Source organism: Neofelis nebulosa, chromosome 2, assembly GCF_028018385.1.
Source record: "Neofelis nebulosa isolate mNeoNeb1 chromosome 2, mNeoNeb1.pri, whole genome shotgun sequence".
Lineage (NCBI taxonomy): Eukaryota > Metazoa > Chordata > Mammalia > Carnivora > Felidae > Neofelis > Neofelis nebulosa.
The window spans coordinates 202,000,850-202,017,216 of record NC_080783.1 but is presented as its reverse complement, the minus strand read 5'-3'; the positions used below and the strand labels follow the sequence as shown (position 1 = coordinate 202,017,216).

At 50.0% G+C, this 16,367-nt stretch overlaps 1 protein-coding gene and 1 pseudogene across 1 annotated transcript in view; one reads left to right on the top strand and one right to left on the bottom strand.

Annotated features, from left to right (window-relative positions):
• Positions 1-12,237, bottom strand: part of SLC9A1 (solute carrier family 9 member A1) — a 48,378-nt gene extending 36,141 nt beyond the window's left edge. Inside the window, exon 1 of the mRNA XM_058718475.1 lies at positions 11,069-12,237. Coding sequence (XP_058574458.1) covers positions 11,069-11,423 — 355 coding nt within the window. The 5' untranslated portion in view covers positions 11,424-12,237. The remainder of the gene's footprint in view (positions 1-11,068) is intronic.
• A 3,205-nt stretch (positions 12,238-15,442) lies between these two features.
• On the top strand, positions 15,443-15,964 carry LOC131491289 (large ribosomal subunit protein uL11-like; annotated as a pseudogene).
• The last annotated feature ends 403 nt before the right edge of the window (positions 15,965-16,367 follow it).

Here is a 16,367-nt window from a genome sequence, read left to right as displayed (position 1 = left end):
CTTCTAGGCAAGGCACCTAACCTCTTGGGACCTCAGTGTCCTCATTCATAAAAAGGAGAAGAACAGCATCTCCCCAAAAGGTTTCCTGCTGCATCTGGAAAGTGCTCTCGCCACCTTAGGAGTGTGCTCATTAAAAGGATAAACATTATTTATCCATAGCTGCCTCACCCCTGCGCTTAGCACAGCACTGGACACACAGCAGGGCATCAGTAAGTCTTGCTGAGTGATTATTCAGTTGCTGGGCGATTCAGGAGTCAGAGAAAACAAGCCAGCATCTCTCTCCCTCCCGATCCTAGAGGGACTCCCAAGTGCCATCATTTATCGCGTGTTCGGGATGTGCCAAACTCTGTGACAACCATCTTACACGGGTACTCTCCCCAAATCCTTCCGACATCCTGCCATGTGTTACACCATCACGGTTGCAGGTGATCAAACTGAGACTCAAAGAGGGGAAGTGACTTACCCAAAATCATGGTGCCATGAAGTGGGAGAGCCGAGATTTGAACTCGAGTCTGTGGCGCTTCAAAGCCTGTGTTCCCAACCACCATGTTTCCAAAGGGAACTGCTCTAGGATACTCCTCTGTAATCCCCAGGTAGAAGCTTCCGGATGTGCCCAGTAAAACCTGTTTCGCTCAAGCATCTCATCTAAATCCTACTTATCCTTCAAGGGTTAGTTCAACTGTTACCTCCACACAACCCCTTCCCCCCACCCCCCACCGCCGTCCTCAGGTGGGAGGGTCTTTCTGCTTCCTCTAAACCCTCATAATTCCATCTGCACCTCAAATCACACCCACTTTCTATTGCCTGAGTGTGCTGTATCTATATGGCCTTTCTCAGACCAGCCCCTGATTCCTCAAAAGAAGTAGTTCTCGTGCATCCTTGCTTGGTCCACCAGCCAGGCTGGCCAGGTGAGGCTGGGCCACTCCTGCTGCCTGCTCCCCTCCTCCACTGAGCCGTAACGGGAGTCTCGGTCTGTGCTCAGCGAGGTGAGCTGGCTCTGCCTCAAGCAGGCGTCCTGCCTACCTGGTATAGCATCCGGATTCCTGTAGGCCCTGGCCCAGGTCCCAAAAGATAAGATCTTGATGCCTGGCTTGATGGCAAAGATGCCCTAAAAGCACAGCACGCAGGCTCAACGCTGGCTTGGTTCTCCTGCAAGGGCCCGTGTGGCCAAGGCCAAGTAGCTTCCCTGCCAGGAACAGCTCTCGGACAGATACTCCAGCAGGAAGTTGCCCTTCTTAGGCTTAAACGGCCCATCAGAGTTACCAGTGCTTAGGAACCAAGAACCAAGCCAAAGACCACAGCCCCTCCTCTTGGTCCAGCTCTTACTGCCCAGAGCCCCCCGGGTTATTAGTTAACAGAACGGGGAAAGCCCTCCCTCAGCCATTAACTCATGTGTGGCTCTGGGCACAGCCTCTCTGGGCCTCAATTGGAAAATGAGAGGATGGGACCAAAACATCTCCATCTCCCCTCGGGGCCCGGGGGCCACAGGTCACTTTCTACCTCTAGTATTCTACAGGCAGAAAAATTTCTCTACTTTACTCCCAGAAACAGGGTGAGAGCAGGAGATAAGGGATCCTCAGTCCCGGCAAGAGCAGAGGCCAACAGGGGCCACCTAGCACTGTGCCCTCAAAGCCTAGCACTGCGTCCCCTTCAGAGGGGATCCCTTGCTTCTGCTGCTTCCCCTAACAGAGGCTCAGAGGTATGTTTGGGCCCTAGCCACTTTAGGACAAAGGGCCAGAGGCCTGAATTACCTCCTGGGGTGTGAACTGGACTTACCACGGAAACCTAGCGGACTCCAGGGGCAGAAGGAGCCCAGCACCTTCCCCACCTACACAGGAGGGCAGCTACATCTGCTTTGATGCCCAACCCAGAAAAGCTTTCTTCAACTTTACAGGGTCAATTTCCTTTCTCTTCTCCCAGGACACAGCTTACTCATTCTGACTGGGTTCATTCCCCTTGCCTAGGAGTTCTGCGGTCCCCCAGGCAAACTCCACTCATCCCAGGGTTAAGTATGACACTTTGCCCAAGGAAAATCCTTTACCCTTCTTCCAATTTGCACAAAGTGCCAAAGCTCTTCAACTTTGTGGGGCCACACACCCCTCGGAAAAGCTGTGGCTACTACTACTACTCCTCTGATAAAAATACACATATACAATGTCTGCAGACTATTTGAGGGGTCCCCAAACGCCATCATAGACTCAGAAAGAATTTTAGGGGCTCCTCGCTGGCTCAGTCAGTGGAGCATGCGACTCTTGATCTCAGGGTTGTAAGTTCAAGCCCCATGTTGGGTGTAGAGATTACTTTAATAAAAATTTAAAAAAAGGAATCTTAGAAATCTAGATCCTAGAAGAAAAGCCAGTCATCCAGTCCATTCTCCCACCTAAGCCAGAATCCCTTCCAACAGCAGCCTTACCAAATGATGTTCCTCTTCTCTGCCTGGCTCATTCCTCAGAACTACCTCCTTCAGGAAACCTTCCCTCATGTTTCCTCCTCCCATCCAATGTCCCCAGCATCTCAGGCTGAGCCACGTACTTTCCCACTTGTGATTTCTCCCTTTCTCCAACAACACAGCTGGCTCTCTGCGAACCCATTCATTTAGTCCCATAACCCTGAGCTGGAGTTGCAGGAGACCATGACCCTGTACTTGAGAATTCTGTACTCTTGAAGCCAGGGCTAATAACAGTAGTGGCCTATCTCCCAAAGGATGGGCTGTGGAGATCCCCCTCCCAGGGCCTCACGGTCTGCCCAGGGCTCACCACACCAGGGACACCCCTGGGATGACTGCCTTTCCTGCTGGAAAGTCCTGAAGAGCCTCTTAACAACTGAAATCGACGGACAGGAAAACTAAGGCCCAGGAAGGCAAAATGACTTACCATAGGTCAACATGCATGAAAGAGGCAGAGCTGGACCTAGGACCCAGGTCCCAGCCTAGAACTCTTTTCTTTTACACACGTGGCTTTATGAAAACTAAATCTGCCCTCACACTCCCACACTCATATGTGTATAGAGAATTTATGAAAACATACACAAGAAAGTTAACTCTAGAGAGCATGACAGTCCAGTAATCAGAGAAGTGAGGAGGGAAATTTTTACTTTTTACCTTAGTACCCTTCTGTCCTGTTTTATTTTTGTTTGCTTTGTTTTGACCACAAACATGTTTTATTTATTCATATTTTAAAAATAAATCTGCCACAGAAAGGAGATTCTGGCCCCAGCCCACTCCCAACACACATAAAACAAAGAGAAGCCATAAGTCAACCTGTCTAGGCATAACCATAAATTAATGAGATTGCCTTCTTGCATGGTTTATGGCCACTGGTCTCATCCATTCACAGTCACAGAGCAGTTGATGGCTTGAAGAATCTTCCCAGGAAAAGCTTAATTCAATTAGGGCTCTTGACAACTCCCTGAGGAAGCTCTGGTATCTTGCTTTTACTTACACAAATCAAGGGCAGATGAACAGACCCACACTCTCCTGGAGAGACCCCACCCAGCCCACAGAGGTTGCCCTTGCAAGACCCTGCATTAGAGCCAAGCCCATGGAGGTGACAAGGGAGGGAGGGAGGTGGCCTTGAAAGCACCACTCACACACAGGCTGATGCCTAAAAGCGCTCTGAGTGTCACTTTCGGAGCTCAGTTAAACTCCTGGCCTGGCATTTGGTCTGATAACTAGCCTCTCCAACCCTTGCTCTCCTTCCCCTCTGAGCAAACTGGTTTCCTGTCTGTCCCATGCTTCAGTCACATGGACCCCATCTCTACATGGAAGTCAATCATGCACTCCTCCATTCTCCAGATATTCAGGAGCCCTTAGTCTGTGCCAGGTACAGATGAGAAAGCAAACAAAGGCCCTGTCCTCAAGGGGCTTACATTCTTACGGGGATCATGCTAAGAATAACTCTCTTGGTCCCACATCTTTATCTCGTTCCTCTCCATCCTTCAAGACTGGCCCAAGTTCCACTTTGCCTGAGAAGCCTCCCCTACTCACTCCTGCCCCCAGAGACTGGTTGTTCCCTGAACTCTGCCTGCCCAGAGTCTGCCCATCCCTCGGCATGGACTGACCATTCTCTCCTGAGCACACTGGAAGCCCTAATGAGCAGGGCCCGGGGTTTCACTCTTCTTGGTTCCCTGATGGGCCACAAGCTAAACGCCTGGTGGCTGATTTTGGCCGACCTGCTTCTTCCATCCCGGCTTGAAGAGACAAATTAATTAGCTGCTCTCAGTCCTGGCTGACCAGTACAAAGACACAGCCTTTGTGAGCTTTGCTTGGCATACGGCAAGTGCTATGTAAGTGTTAGCTATTTATTATTTTGGTGAGCTCGTGGGCTCTGCCTGACACACAGCTGTGAGGTCACTGCTCTGCTTTCAGTGGCCTGGTCTCAAATAGGCTGAGTTCTCTGGAAGTGCCAGACTGGGCTTAGGGGCAAGTGTCCCCCCCAAGGGACTGAGAAGGGGGCCTGGGAAGGAACAGAACCGCTTATCCTGGACCTCACTCCAAGCTGCTTAAGGACATATCTTTTCAGAAAAGAACTCGCTGGGGGTAATTTGGGGAACTCCAAATTCTCAGCAAGTCAGTATCAAAACTCAGGGGTCAGGTCTGGCCTAATAGACCCCCAAACTGGCCCTGCCTGTTAGATGAGCTTTAGGGGGGAAGAAAATGAAGTCAGCATGGAAGGGGGGAGAGCCCACTGATCCAGGCCCAACTCAAAACTTAGTTCAGTTAAAATTAGATTAGCCCATAAGATTAAAAATACCCACATATAATCACGGGCTGTCTAAAAGTATCAGTTGATGTTTATCGGCATCTAAAGAGATGGTTTGGCCCAGGGCGGTGTGTGCAGACAACCTTGGGGAGACATGTCTGACTCAGACGTTTGCAGGGGGTGTGAGTTCTGCAAAATGAGGCCCACACAGGTGACGGATGACTCAGGAATAACCCAGGTCCTGGGTTTGCTGAGTGAGCCTTCTCTCCCCACCACAGAAGGAAAGGGGGCAGGTGAGGGGATGATGGAAGGAGGCAGGCCAGCCAGCTCAGTACAGGCTGGCATTCCCAAGGGAGCCTGAGGCCTCTCCACTCCAGTTCCCTGCCTCTCCTGTGTTTCTGAATGCCAACACCCCAGAGAAGGGCTATTTAATTCATGGTGGGGCTTGGGGGAGAGGAGTGTCACAGTCTTTCCCTAAACCCAAGAAATGATCCACAGATTGCAGCCAAGACTCAAACTCTTCCTTGTTCAAAATGATTATGAGAAAAATAAAACTTCGGAGTTGAAAGGGAGTCGGGGCATAATGAAGAACACGGGTTCTAGAGTCAGAAAGATCTGGGCTTAAACCCCAATATTTTCTAGCTGTGCAAGTACCTGACACAGCTTCTGAAACAGGAGCTTAATAAGTGGCAGCTAACGTAATTAACAAATACTTGACAAAACTGTTTACGTGTATTTCCTAACAGGAGCTCAGAGAGGTTGTGTCTTGCCTAAGGTCACACAGCTCAGCAAAGAGCTAAGACCAGATCGCAGGTTTCTTAACTGCCTCATTCCTGCCTATTTATTCAGCATGTTTTCGGTTGTAATTCACTTCCCTGCCTCTCCTTTCTCCTCCAGGAGGGCCTACAACACTTCAAGGAAAAGGAAAAGCCCTCCATTTCAAAGGTTTGCTGTTCCACTGACCAGGGCTCTGAGAATGACAGGTCCCAAGGCTGAGTTCAGCTCTTACACTCTCCATAAGAACTTGGAGCTGATCTGGCCTGAGCTCCAGACTACCCCAGACTTCCCTGCTCCTTCAGCTCTTCCCTCCTACTGAGGGAACTGGTGTCTCTCCTGGCAACCATTCAGATTACCAATATGGATATGCCTACGAAACCCCTTTGGATCTCTGGTCTCCCTTGATCTTTATAATGACCCAGTGTGTTGGCCAGGCAGAAAAGAGGATGGGCCTTGGGTTAGAAGTCCAGGGACTGTGTTCTTTGCCACTTACTTGCTAAGTGACCTCAGGGTCCTTAGATGTTCAATGGGCAACATCAATACCACCTGCTAACCCACTGAGACGATCAGAATTAAATACTATATATGCAGTGCTTTGGAAACAAGTTACAGTAGTGATGATAATTACTACCAAATACTGCCTGCCTTACAGGGCTAAAAAAATGTGTGCCACCTGCTCCCAATACAGAGGATGCCTCTCAGGGGATCCTGCCAGGCCCTGAGGGTAACTGAAAGCAGCCCAGAGGCAGAAGATCACAATCACAAGGTTAGCCTCCCCCTGCTGGCTAACCCCCCTTCCACTGGCACTCCCCTCCCCAAGCAGGGAAGAAGTAAGCTCTGGTCAGACCACGGAGAGGGCAACGCCAAAGAGATGGCAGGTGGGGCCACTACCAAAGGACCAGGGAAAGGCCCAGCCTCACTGCAGGATTCAGTTGTATCTGCGCAACTCAGAGGGACAGGGGATAGGCCCGATGCCAGGCACAGAACCCCAACAGCAGAGAGGGCTCCCACCACTGACGCCTGCCCCAACCCTAGAGGGAGTCCTAAAATTCCTGAGTGCCCCGCGCAGCAAGCTGGGCCCCTAGTCAGTGGAAGGCTGTGTGCCCCTGTGGATGTGACTGTGAGGGACAGGAGACAGAGTTGCTGTAATCCTCCAACTTCACAGCACCCCTCTAAGAGGCTATGCCAAGTCTCAAACAGAAAATAAATAGCAATTCAACATCACAGAAGATAACCTCTATGAGCTGTTTCCTCATCTGTAAAACAGATAGCCTTTATTTCATATGATTTTAGTAGGAATTAAATGAGACCACTTTTATAAAGTGCCTAACACTACTCTGTAGATACTCAATAAATGGTAATTCTGATTAAAATACAAACACACCCAACAGAAGAGATGTCACAGGGCAGGCTAGGCCTCATGCCAAAGTTGTGGATAAACAATAAGGGAAACGGGTTCAGGGGGAGAAGTCAGAGCTGCTGCCGTGGACTGGAGTGGGCTGGGAAGACCGCCCAAGGGGTGGAGTCTGAACAGGCCCTAGAAGCTGCCTCATCAGCAGGGCACTGGGCTGGGCATTCCCACGTTTGTCCTCTATACCCGTCTTAGAAGGCAGATACAGTATCTTCGCCTTACAAGTGAGGCAAGTCAGGTACAGAGAAATGAGGCACCTGGCCAAGGTCACTGGTACCAAGGGGCAGGGACAGGGCCCAGGATTTCTGACCCTGTCTTTGCTTTCCCAGAGCTGCAGGAGCAGGGGTGGGAGCTCAGCTGAACGAAGTCCAGCAACATGACCAGTCGAGGCCCTCCAAGTGTCCTGATGCTTCTGGAGACACATATTCAATACCTGAAGGCTTCCTCCCAGCCCCCAGCTGGCCCTCCCCTCCCACTGCCCTGCCGTCAGGCAGCTGTTTTCCCAAAGAGAAAAAGATCACCCCTTTCTTTTTAGAGAGTGCCATCTGGGCTTCTTGAGACAGTTTCAAGGTGACCTTTAAAGTTGTATCTCTCTCCTGAGAAGTGGGAGAGGGAAGTTCTTGTCTTATTTTTACAGGAAACCGGTTGTTGGGGCTGATATCCAGGTGTGTGAAGTGGGCAGTAGTGACCCCTACCTCCTCTATGCACAACTTGTTTAAGGAGGAAATGGCAGGATACACCTTGCAAAGACCAAAACCAAAAAAATTGTTATAACATGTGAAGAGACAAAGGAAGGCTTTTTTTTTTTTTTTTTTTTTTTTTGTCTCTGGTCCAGAGACAAGATGAATACCTGCCTTATGGGCTCTCGGGCCTCTGCCAGGAGTTCCAGGTCAGGGATATGGGCAAACAAACGCAGGGGGTGCCAGTGGTGAGTTGTGTTACCGTGAGGCTTTCCCTTGGAAAAAGGCTAGACTGGGAGTCCGGTGAACCGGGGACAAAGTGGAATTCACACAGGGTCCAGATCACAAGGTGGGGAGGGGGCCAGCGGCAGACACAGCCTAAGGCTTCTTGGGGGTCATTCTCACAAGACTCCCAATTGTCTAAACTCCCCCCTGCCACACCACCAGCCCCTCCCTACCAAGGAAAAGTCAAGAATCCCTGACTGTTGGAAGGAGCAAAGAGGCCCAGAGACGGGCCAGATGTCACCCCCTGAGCCAGTTAGAAAAGAACCCAGAGGCATTGCTCTAGAACTTCAGCGCTGGCCAATCCCACCCTCCCACAACCATCTCCAACGGGGTCTACTTGAGGCTCTGCTCAATGATCAGGGCAGGAAGGAGAACTGCACACGGCACTTTCTAATCTTAAAGGAGGGGTACCTTGCAAGGGAAGCAGCTGCCAGAGATGACAGAATGAGGGCTCCAACACAGCTCCTACCCACACTGCGGTGCTGGGAGAACAGGCAAGACCCCAGAATGAACTCCTAGGTGCTTGGGGATCTGGGCGTGCAGAGGGAGTGTGGCCTCAGCCCCCACCCCCATCCCCTAAGTCAGTAGGTGCTATCTCCCTTCCCCCCAGGACCAGCCGGGAGGCAGCTGAAGTGAAAAGAAGAACAGTGGGTAGGACACACCCAAAACCCTGAAACCTTAAGGAAGGACACCCAGTGGCAGCCTAGGGTTGAGAGATTTGTAATCCTCCAACTTCACAGGAAGACAGCACGGCACATGGGTGGCTGAAGTAGGGATGCACTTGCCTTCGGTGGTTAAAATACCAACAGGGGCAGCTGCCACTCACTGAGTGCTTCCTGTAGGTACCCAGTTGACTGTACATGCATGAATTTATGTCACTGTCACATCAGCAGCACTATAACTAGGTACTATTACTTCCCCCATTTTTATATATGAGGAAACTGAAGCTCAGACAGGCTAAGTGGCAGAGTGGTGGAGACTTTATCTAACCGGAACTCTACCCTGCAAAGGGAAAGGGAAAAAATGGGCGCTCACTTTTGCCACCTGAACAGGGACCCTTGAGATTCTTTGGTCGTTAATTCTATCGACTCTCTTCCCCAGAATGGCCAGGTGCTAGGGCCCCTCTGTTTTCAGAACGCCCTTCCAAGCCAGAGACAGAGACTTTTGGAACTGCAAACGCCCTCGGAGATCATATCCAGCCTCCTCGTTTTACAATGGGAAAACTGAGGCCCAAGGCGGAATGACGTGCCAGGGTTACCCGAGTCAGTGGAATGGCAGAAATGTCGGTCCTGGAAGGGGCCAAAGATCAGCTGACAGATGGGGAGGCATGACTGGCCCAAGGTCACAGAGGGAGGTGGGATGAGAAGCCAAGTCCTAACTTTCTAGACTGATGCCCTTGCCATGGCATCATCTCTGTTCTCCAGCTGCTCAGGGTCCCTGGCACAGGTTCCGGTGGGGACAAAGCAGGCCAAGCCTGACCCCATTAAAAACAGATATCAGGCCTGCAGGGACAAACTCCTTACTGCCCTGAGTAGGATCTCTGTGGTCATACTGTCGTCCCAATAGAAGGCACTGAGACTGGCAGTGTGTGTACCAGCTCCCAGCGCCCTAACACAATCCCAGATGTCGTTGGGAGGTGAGGGAGATGGAGAGAGAAGGGCAATTTATAAACAGTGACTGTGATCAGGTCTCCTCCTGATCTTACACAGACAAATGACACATCATGGTCACCGGTTTCTTACAAAAAATTCAGACACTGGTTTCATGACTCAATTGATATGGTCACATTTAGAGATTCTTGCCAGTTTCACGGCTGGGCAAGACCTGCAGAAAAAGGCCCCAGCTTGTTCAAGGTCATGTTGTTGTCAGAATCAGTACACATAGCTCCTCTTGCCCAGTCCTTGACTTTTACCGGGAAGCTGGCTGCCATCAGGGCATAGGTGCTGGTGGCCCAGCTCCATATACAGGCCCTGCTACCGTCACAGCACCAAAGCTACACGCCAGCAACCGGATCTGTCAAAACAGAGTGTCCTCCTGCAGCATGTCCCAGAGCCTGCCTCACACAAGCCTGGCATCACCACTCAGCTCCTACACGCCCTTGGAAAAGCTGCAAGGCTTCCTACCAAGAGTCACCAACTCCCCAAACCCAAATCTGCAGCATCCCCGATCCTCATGCCTTCCACAGCTAGCTGAGGCTAAAAACTCAAAGGCAGCTTCCAAAGCCCCCCGGACACACACTTCCAGGGACTTCTGGGCTATTCAGGCTCCGGTGAATTCCATCAATCACCCAGCAGAACAGAGTGTTCAGGCCTAGGAGGGAGGGAGCCCAGGGAGGGGAGGGAACAACTTTTCTAGTTCCTTCTCCCAAAAAGAACATTTCAAAGTCTCTTCAGACCGGAGCATCCCAAGCCAATCCACGTGTCCCTCTCCCACTTGGTTGAGTGGGTGGCCAGCATGACTAGCCAGCCCATACGGCACCTTGAGACACAGCCGGGTGCCAACCTGGAGGTGAGCAGGGGCCAGACCAGGCTTCAACCTCCTCCACTCCCCTTCCACCTCCAAAACAGACTTCAGAAATTTCCAGGGCCCCAGTCCCATAAACTGTATAAGGGATGGCATTCCTGGGCCGGAAACTGACTCAGGGGCTCCCAGCCAGCCTGGGCAGGCAGAGCTGACAGATAACATTCTGGGAAAAAGGGAAGGTGATACTATGGGGATCCCTCATGTTCCGCCACACTTCTAGGTCTCCAGCACACGGGTCCCCTGCTATACTTAAACTCCTCAGACAGGCCAAGTAGATATACACTCCATCCTGGAACGCCCTCCCATGAAGCATGTAATTGCACTGGTTGTTGTTGACAGAGCAGGCTGTGCCACTTGCTGGAAGACACTCCTCTGGCTCACACACAGCTAGGTGCCTGGCTCCCCTCGGGGTCTGGCCCAGCCAGAGGAGACCTGCAGGCCTGGAGCCCTTGCTCAAAGTACCCAGTACCAGAAGCATCCCATGCTCTAATCCTGCTTTCTCCCATGCACAAAGCTGGCTCCGATCTCGGGAAGGCTCAGACCACAGAGTTCAAGTTTGAGAAGAACAAAGATGGCTGGATGGAGGTTGGAGTGGTCCAGACCCCTTTCCCGGGCAGCCTCAAGGGGTAAGGATGGGACAAGAGGCTCACCAATTTGGTGTTATCAGAAGTGTCGGAGCAAACTGGACTTACCTATCTTCATGAGGCAGGCCAGCAGGATCCAGAGCGAGATCTCGAAGGGTGTGCGCACATGTGTGTAGTCGATGCCCAGGACTGGAAAGGCCTTTCGAGTCTTCATGCTGTGTTCAGTGACGGAATGATTAACAGGCCGGCTCTCGGGGGGAATCTCCGGTGGGGCGGTGGTGACATCCCCAATAGAGCGTTCCCGTGGTGGCTCTGAACCTCGGATGGTGCTGGCAGTAGGACTGGGCTGGAGGCCATGGCTCCTGAGAACCGGAAGCAACCCCACCAAGGCTACCACCATGAGCAATGAAGGGAAGATTCGTGGGGGAGAGCGGCCACAGATGCCCGCCCACAGAGGCATCATGCTGATCCCTTGGCTCAACAGGCCTTGACCGTCAGCAAAGTGAGAGTAAGACCTGGGACATAGGTAGCAAGCGGTCAGCAGGTAGGAGACAGTCTGGGGCAGTTCCTAGGAAAAGTTCATGTTTTAGAGAGGTAATTGTGTGGAAGCAGATCTCTGGGAATGGAGGGAGGCTGGGTTTGCAATGGAGAACTCCAAACTAGGGAAAGGGGACAAGGACCCAGAAAGGACCACAGGAAGAGACTAAAAGGTCTGGAACTCCAGGCCTGGAAAAAGGGGTGGGGGAAGAGACTGCACCCTAGAGACAGAGGAAGGGACAGGATAGGCTGGACCCCAGGCAAGGAAAAGGAGGAGGGAAGGCTGGGACCCTTGGCTGAGGAAAGTGACTGAGGAGCTGGGGCTCAGCTAAGGGAAGGGGCAGGGAGCCCGAGCTAAAGGAAGGGGAACGAAAGGGGTGGGAGCCAATCCAGGAAAAGAAGAGAGGGGGCTGGGAGCCCAGCCTGCGAGGAAGGAGTGAAGCCGGAAAGCGGCCCGGAGCTTCCCCACCCAGAGAAGGGCCGGGGTGCAGGCGCGCCGGGCTGAAATTCCGGGGAAATGGAGGGAGGCGGAAGGCGGAGGCAGGCGGCCTGGCAGGAGGGCACCTCGGCGCGGGCTGGGGGCGGCTCGCGGTGGGCCGGCAGCAACACACCCCTCCTTGCGGCCCCGGCGCAGCGCGGCGCTCCGCCCCGGCCCAGCTTCAGGTCCGCCGCGTCCAGTTCCAATGACAGGTCCAGCCCCGGCCCCAGCCCCGGCGGCGGTGCACTGATGCCTCGCTAAGCCCGGGGCTGCAATTTATAGGCACCAGCGAGCAGCCAGCGCAGCAGGCTAGAGAGACCTGTCAGCGCCCTCTCGTCGCAGCGACCCCTGTCGCCAAGGGAAGGAAGTACGCGTAAGAAGAGGAAGAGTCAGAAATGGCAAAAAAAGGGACTGAAGAGAAAGTCTAACTAACAGGGGTGAAATGCTTTACCATTTGCAAAATGCTTTCACATGACATCTGCAGTCTCATGAAGAGTTCCTAACAGTCTTGTGAAGGATATATTATTACCTTATGTATTTAGTTATTATATAACCTTGAGCAAGTTACTTAACTTCTCGGTTCCCTAGCTTTCTCATCTGTAAAGTGGAAATAGTAGCAGTACCTATTTTGGAGGGATGCCATGATGACTAAATGAGATAATCTACATGAAGTATTTAGAATACAGCACAGCATATAGAACCATTATTATGATTCCAGCTTTGCAGATCAGAAAACTTAGTATATAGTTACATTCATTTGGTAGGGCTGCTGTAACAAAGTACCACAAACTGTGTGGCTTAAAGAACAGAAATTTGGGGTGTCTGAATGGCTCAGTCGGGGGGCGCCTGTGTGGCTCAGTCGGTTAAGCGGCCGACTTCGGCCCAGGTCATGATCTCTCAGTCCGTGAGTTCGAGCCCCGCGTCGGGCTCTGTGCTGACAGCTCAGAGCCTGGAGCCTGTTTCAGATTCTGTGTCTCCCTCTCTCTGACCCTCCCCCGTTCATGCTTTGTCTCTCTCTGTCTCAAAAATAAATAAACGTTAAAAAAAAAAAATTGAATGGCTCAGTCGGTTAAGGGTCTGACTCTTGATTTTGGCTTAGGTCATGATCTCATAGTTTGTGAGATTGAGCCCCAAATTGGGCTCTTAGCTGAGTGTGGAGCCTACTTGGGATTTTTCTCTCTGCTCCCCACCCCCTCAAAATAAAATAAATAAAACATTCTTTAAAAATAAAGAGGGACGCCTGAGTGAATCAGTCAGTTAAGCATCCTTACTTCGGCTCAGGTCATGATCTCCTGGTTCATGGGTTCGAGCCCCACTTTGGGCTCTCTGCTGTCAGCACAGAGCCCATTTGGGATTCTCTGTCCCCCTCTCTCTCTGCTCTTCCCCAGCTCTCTCTCTCTTTCAAGAATAAATAACATTGTTTAAAAAAAATAAAGAAAGAACAGAAATTTGTCTCATACTCTGGAGACTAGAGGTCTAAAATCAAGGTGTCAGCTGAGTTGTTTTTCTCTGGGGCTGTGAGGGAGAATCAGTTCCCTGCCCCTTTCCTAGCTTGTTTGTTGACAGTCTTTGGTGTTCATTGATTGTGGCACCATAAATCCAGTCTTCACATGGTGATCTCCTTGGGTCTCTGTCTTTGGGTCTAAATTTCCTTTTTTATTTTTTTATTTATTTTGAGAGAAAGGCAGAGAGAGAGGGAAACAAAATCCCAAGCAGGCTCTGCTCTGTCAGTGTAGAGCCTGATGCGGGGCTTGAATCCACGAACCACGAGATCATGACCTGAGCAGAAATCAAGAGTCAGCTGCTCAACTGACTGAGCCACCTAAGGGGAATCAGCCCCCAAATTTCCCCTTTTTACAAGGCCCACCAGTCAGATGGATGGGAGCCCACCTTAATGACTTCATCTTAACTTGATCATCTTCAATAATCCTATTTCCAAATACATTCGCAGGTACTGAGGGTTAGAATTTCAACATCTTTTATGAGGGTACAATTCAACCCACAGCAGTAGTGGAACTGAGATTTGAATGTATGGCGTCCATTGGAACTGTAAGATTCAAGAGGTCATGGTTGTACACAGGAATCGTTGGAAAGCTTAGAGCAGCACCTAGCAACACCACATATATTTATCATTATCATTCTTTGTGTGTCCTGAGGGCCTCAGATGTAGACTTTTGGTGTTAAGACTACATGAAGTTACACATTCAGTCACAAAGAATCATTGGTAGTCTAGAAGGAAGGCCTTCACATCTGCGAAATTGGTTCCATCATGAGACCACCCCACCTATATACTGTGCTATGAATTTAAGACTTTCAGATAAATCATATCACTGTGTATTATGCATGTTAAAAGCATGATCTTATTAGAGCTAAGTATTAAATATACTGTAATATTCATAACCCTGTTTTGGCAAGTCCTCGGTTTTTAACCATTCAAGGCCCATACTTCTCTTGACTCAGAGAGTCACATTTGGGCAGGCCCTTCCCCCTGCAGATCTAGGGCAGTCTCAGGATGCTTGGACCCTGGGTGGCATCTCCCCCTGCCAAGGCCATGTCTGCTCCTCTGTCCCCTCATTGAATCTTTTCACTAAAAGTGATGGGAATTTTACAGAATTGCTGTAGCTATGACATCAACAGATATGTGGTAAATAATGTGTGGTATTAGGAAAGAATATGCTGGGTCACTTAATAGTTGTACATCATGACCAGGTCACATTTTGTTTCTGTCACTCAGTTTGTTCATGTGTATAAGAGGTGGGTGGGTGAAGGGGCATCCTGGCTGGCTCATTCAGTAGAACATGTGACTCTAGATCTCAGGGTCATGAGTTCAAGCCCCACATTGGACGTAGAGTTCACATTTTTAAAAAGTGGTGGGGGGTACCTGGATGGCTCTTAAGTTAAGCATCTGACTCATGGTTTTGGCTCAGGTCATAATCTCACAGTTGTGAGATTGAGCCCCTCATCAGGCTCTGAGCTGGGCATAGAGCAATTAAGATTCTCTCGCTCCCTCTCCCTCTGCCCTTCCTCTATGCACATGCTCTCTCTCTCTCTCTCTCTCAAAAAAAAAAGAGGTGGGTACAACCATAATACAGACATGCCTCAGAGATGTTGCAAGTTCATTTCTAGACCACTGCAATAAAGTGAATATTACAGTAAAGCAAGTCAGATAGATTTTTTTGTTTCCCAGTACATACCAAAGTTATATTTATAGTATAGTGCAGTCTAGTAAGTGTGCAATAGCATTATATCTAAAAACAAAACAAAACAAAACAAAAAAACATTGTGCCTACCTTTTTTTTTTTTTTAAGTAAGTTCTACACCTAATGTGGGGCTTGAGCTCACAACCTGACATCAAAAGTCACATGTTCTACTGACTGAGCCAGCCAGGCCCCCCTGTGCATAACTTTATTAAAAAATACTTTATGGTTTTTTTGGCTTTCACCTTGCAGGAGGTGAAGGTGCAACTGTTTTTGGTCATCTCGAGTCCGGATTAATCCGACACCAGGTGCCTCCGCCATGCAACCTCAGTTCAACCCCAACAAGATCAAAGTCATATACCTGAGGTGCACCATTGGGGAAGTTGTCTGCCCTGGACCTGTCGGCCCCCTAGGTCTATCTCCAGAAAAGGCTGGTGATGACATTGCCAAGGCAACCAGTGATCGGAAGGGTGTGAGGATTACAGTGAAACTGACCATTCAGAACAGACAGGCCCAGATTGAAGAGCTACCTTCTGCCTCGGCCCTAATTATCAAAGCCCTCAGGGAACCACCAAGAGACAGAAAGAAGCAGAAAAACATTAAACACAGTGGAAATATCACTTTTGATGAGATTGTCAACACTGGCCATCATATGCAGCACAGATCTTTAGCCAGAGAACTCTCTGGAACCATTAAAGGGATCCTGGGACTGCCCAATCTGTGGGCTGCAATGTTGATGGCTGCCACTCTGATGACGTCAATGGTGGTGCAGTGGAATGCCCAGCTCGTTAAGAACTACGAGCGAAAATATTTCAATAAAGGATTATTTGGGACTTGTGGCTGGCTCAGTCGGTAGAACAATATGACTCTTGATCTCAGGGTCATGAGTTTGAGCCCCATGTGGGGTGTAGAGATTACTTAAAAATAAAAAGTAAGTTAAATAAATTTTTTTTTAAAAAGGAGTATTTGAAAACCCACAAAAGGAAACTTTATAGCTAAAAAATGCTAACCATCATCTGAGTTTTCAGCAAGTCATAACCTTTTTGCTGGTAGAGGGTCTGACCTTGATGTTAATGGCTGCTGACTGATGTTAGTAGGTGCTGAAGGCTGGGGTGGCTGGGGCAATTTCTTAAAATAAGACAACAATGAAGTTTGCTGCATCAGTTGACTCTTCCCTTCACAAATGATTTCTCTG